The sequence below is a fragment of the Pyxicephalus adspersus genome, chromosome 1 (assembly GCF_032062135.1).
Source record: "Pyxicephalus adspersus chromosome 1, UCB_Pads_2.0, whole genome shotgun sequence".
Taxonomy (NCBI): Eukaryota; Metazoa; Chordata; class Amphibia; order Anura; family Pyxicephalidae; genus Pyxicephalus; species Pyxicephalus adspersus.
Genome location: NC_092858.1, coordinates 43536564 through 43540483, shown reverse-complemented (window position 1 = coordinate 43540483; position 3920 = coordinate 43536564). Strand labels below are relative to the sequence as shown.

The following is a 3920-nucleotide window of genomic DNA, read 5'->3' as shown; positions in this document are numbered from 1 at the left end:
GCTTTTTATCCTGCTAAAAACAAGATGTAATGTGTATACATAAACAAATGATATTGCCCCCTTTATCGTTTCTTCCCAGGACATGCTATGCCTATCAGATCACTAACATTCTCTCCAGACTCTCAGCTGCTGGTGACAGGATCTGATGATGGATATATTAAAATCTATGATGTGTAAGTATTATGGCTTCTTTGCTTACAAAAAAACCCAATGATCTTTAAAATTCTAAACCACAAACCATAAATGTAATATTTAAGCTTTTATTTTTTCCCGCTGAGCCTGCAATTGGAGTATTTTTCATTCAGTTGTCAATTACAGGATAGCATTTAATATATCTTAATGATTTATAATTTCAACTTTTAAAATCTCTTCTCTAAAGACATACTGTGACTAAGTCTTTATCTCTATAAGTATTCTGATTTTAGATTGATATTATTTGTGTTTACTAAGTATGTAATTATTTTGTCAGGCAACACGCTAGCTTGGCTGGTACCCTCAGCGGACATGGCTCCTGGGTTCTAAATGTGGCTTTCTCCCCCGATGATGCACAGTTTGTCTCCAGGTAAGTCTGTCAAGAAAATCACTTTATGCAAACATATTATGATATGAACTAGAAAAATAATACATTGTTGTATTTTTTATTTCCCTTATCAGTTCTTCTGATAAAAGTGTAAAGGTATGGGATGTCGCCAGCCGAACATGTGTACATACATTCTTTGACCACCAAGAACAGGTAAGATGGGTGGGGAGGATTTGTATGTGAGATGCGTTGTGTGCCTAAGGCTTTCTCCAGACATTTTTTGCTGAGCATTCCACCTGGGCTTCTTTGGTAGTTGTTTGGCAAAATAGCCCTGTGCAGCACTTTTTTCCCTGCTTTTGGTCTTATCTGGCTGAGCCTGGGACCACAGTAATTGGTAAACTTCCACCAAGCTGTACTGAATGATTTCCAAGATGCTCAGCTCTTAGCAGTTATGGTTGAGGACCTAGAATTTGAGCACCAGTGGCCCAATAACTTGGATATTGAAGACTTTTCTGCCTATAATCTGTATGGACTGAAGTAAAGAAGCCTCAGGCTTAAAACTCTCAAACACATGCATTTGGACATGCTCTTTCCTCAGATGGATCAAACAAATATTTGTTGGTCAACAAATCAAAAATGATTTTAAAGCATTTGGACACTGCCTTGTTTCCCATTCAGTGCAAACAGACACTCTTTGTAAAGGGTCCCTTCCCCAGTTATATTTTTCTTACCACTGTTCACAGATCTTGCCTGTGCTGTAGTCAAAACTGAGATCCAATGTGTTTCTTAGTGTCCAATGCTAAGGGAAGTGATTATGTCATAGGAAAGTGCTTAAACTATGAGATTGACTGCCAGACACAAACACTGTCATATAGTTCCCCACACTGTACTATTGGGCAGCTGTAACAAAGGAAGGAATATAATTTGGGTTGAGAGGCTCTTTACAAAGGCACTGCCAACTGCATCTTTACTCAGGCAGTGAAACACTAAAGTGAAAATGTGATTTAATCTTTATTTTGTTTTGAGTGAAAAAAATGTATAGGGAAACAACAAGCAGTAGAGTCTCTCTTTTTTCTGTTTATCCTTACTAACCATTCAACAAAAGTAAGAGTGATTTCATGCTATTGTTACTGCATCTTTTTTTTTTTCAAATGCAAAACCAGAATATGACCCATAACTCTACTGGCTTTCTTGTAGGTGTGGGGTGTACAGTACAACAGAAATGGATCTAAAATTGTATCTGTTGGAGATGACCAAGAAATCCATATTTATGACTGTCCGATATAAAACATTTCACTTTATTGTGAAGGGACTAGCAAAAATAACCTAGCTTGTCTGCTTCTATAAACTGTCATCAAAACAAATCCTGGATGTACATCTGCTACAGTCAGCGAAGAAGTGTATTTGCACGGAAGAATCCCCATTGCATTTCCTAAAAGAGGAACTAAAGACATCTTTGCAACTACTTTTTTTAGTAACCTTTTGTTATGGCCATGCAGAAGCTAATTAAATTTTTAATCTGTGTCTCCTTTCTTATGATTATTAAAAAAAGGTCAATTGCAGTTTCCAGTGGAAGGTGGTGGAGAAGCCTATTGTATTTTTATATGAAACAGTTTCAACTGGTCCAACTTTAAAATACAATAAATAGTGTGGTGCTTTAGCAGTGGGTTAAGTGTAGTACACACATCATAACCATATTTACTAAGTGCTTTTTTTTTTTTTTTTTGGAAGGGTGGAGGGGTTGGGCATGTGCAAAAAAATATAAAATAGATCTGGACACGTCTGTGTTTTATGTACATGCATTTGGTACTCGCATAATAAATTATGATATGCCTTTACCTGGAGTAGTAAAGGCATTGGAGTTGCATAGCTGCATTATTAAATAAGTACTTTTTCGGGGGAATCAATCATATTTAGATCTTTTTGAAGAATGTCATTTTGAAATTGTTAAAATTTTTATAGTCTTAAGTACGAGTTATTTCTCACACCATGTGTCTAAAGCCTGATGCTTTAACTGCTACGTGGTCATCTTAATACCCCAATAATAAGATAAGAACACAGACCAGAACAGTAATAAACCCTGGCCAGTTGTACATGTCACCGCCATTTTCTTTATTTTGTGTAAATAAAATTATGACCCAAATAATTCTGATGGCAACAGAACCTATTGTTTTGAACCTTTGTTTCAAAGTTGGATAATACATAGAAATTAACATTAATCCTTAAGGTTTTGGGAGTTATATGGTGGTCAGTAAGTCTCATAAGAAAAGTAAATCTTTGATTTTTCTCCAATGGTTTGTACATCCTTGCCAACTCCCCAGTTTATAGATTTAGGAAGAAAATGAAAAAAAAAAAACTCACCATGCCTCACAGTTGGTACATATAAGCTGGTGGATGTTTGCGCAACAAAATAACAATGCAGATGAAGGTTACAGGTTAAACAAGATAAACTGGCAGTGGAGAAGAAAGCTATGGTCATGGCCATTCCCAGTCAGTAAGGTGAATATTTTTGCAGTAATAGTCGGACCAGAAGCACGTATTGATCTTGTGGTGAGCTGTGGACAAGCACACAGGGTGCTTGTGTTGGTCACTGGACAAGCACACTACAAAACTTTACAGCACACTTGCCCGCAGCCAGCAACAAAACAAATATAAAACCAACATATTTGAATATAAATCAATATACTTATTCTTACCTGAGAAAACAAGAAACCTACTTTAGCGTTTAAACCCAGGGCACAAAATGCAGCTTTCACTAACAAAATGGTAAACAGAAATGCCAATAAAATTTGTGTGAATAAGTACATTCATGATGTATTATTTTTTAATATGTTTTAAAAGGGCTAATTTTTCCCTTTTTTACAGATTCAAGTATTTTGACTGGGTTCTGATGGGTCACTTTTTTTTTACTCCATTTTTTGGTGCATTATTGTTGGTCAGCAGTAGATGGCGCTATGTGGTTTCCAATTATATAAGAGTTTGTTACACGCTACATCAGGACACAGCACCCCATCTACTGTTGTGACCCAAGTATATATATATATTTTTTTCTCATGGCATTTTAGGCAGAAGAAATATCTTGGTTCATACTCAAGTACATATGGTACACTTATTCAATACTATGCGTGGTTTTAGTTGCATATATTTACAGATATTTGTGAAAGTCACACAGCTGTATTAAGGCTCCTCTGAGAAGTGTGGTCCTTATCTATGAGAGCACCTATCTTGAGATATATAAAATAATGAAGACATTAGAGCAGGTATGCCTGTAGATCAGCCATTTCTCCTTGAGGGTGCAGAAAACAAAAGATAAAATGCAACAGCACTAATACCCTTTAACACCTGGACAGGGATATCCACAGAACAAACAGTGACTGTGTTGCTGTAAGCCTGAGCTACT

General features: G+C 36.3%; 1 protein-coding gene across 1 annotated transcript in view; it reads left to right on the top strand.

Moving 5' to 3' along the window:
* Positions 1-2044, top strand: part of SKIC8 (SKI8 subunit of superkiller complex) — a gene marked incomplete in the record, with an annotated part of 7812 nt that extends 5768 nt beyond the window's left edge. Inside the window, 4 exon segments of the mRNA XM_072409008.1 lie at positions 80-173; positions 470-562; positions 655-733; positions 1718-2044. Of these exon segments, the coding sequence (XP_072265109.1) occupies positions 80-173; positions 470-562; positions 655-733; positions 1718-1807 (356 nt within the window).
* Between the last annotated feature and the right edge of the window lie 1876 nt (positions 2045-3920).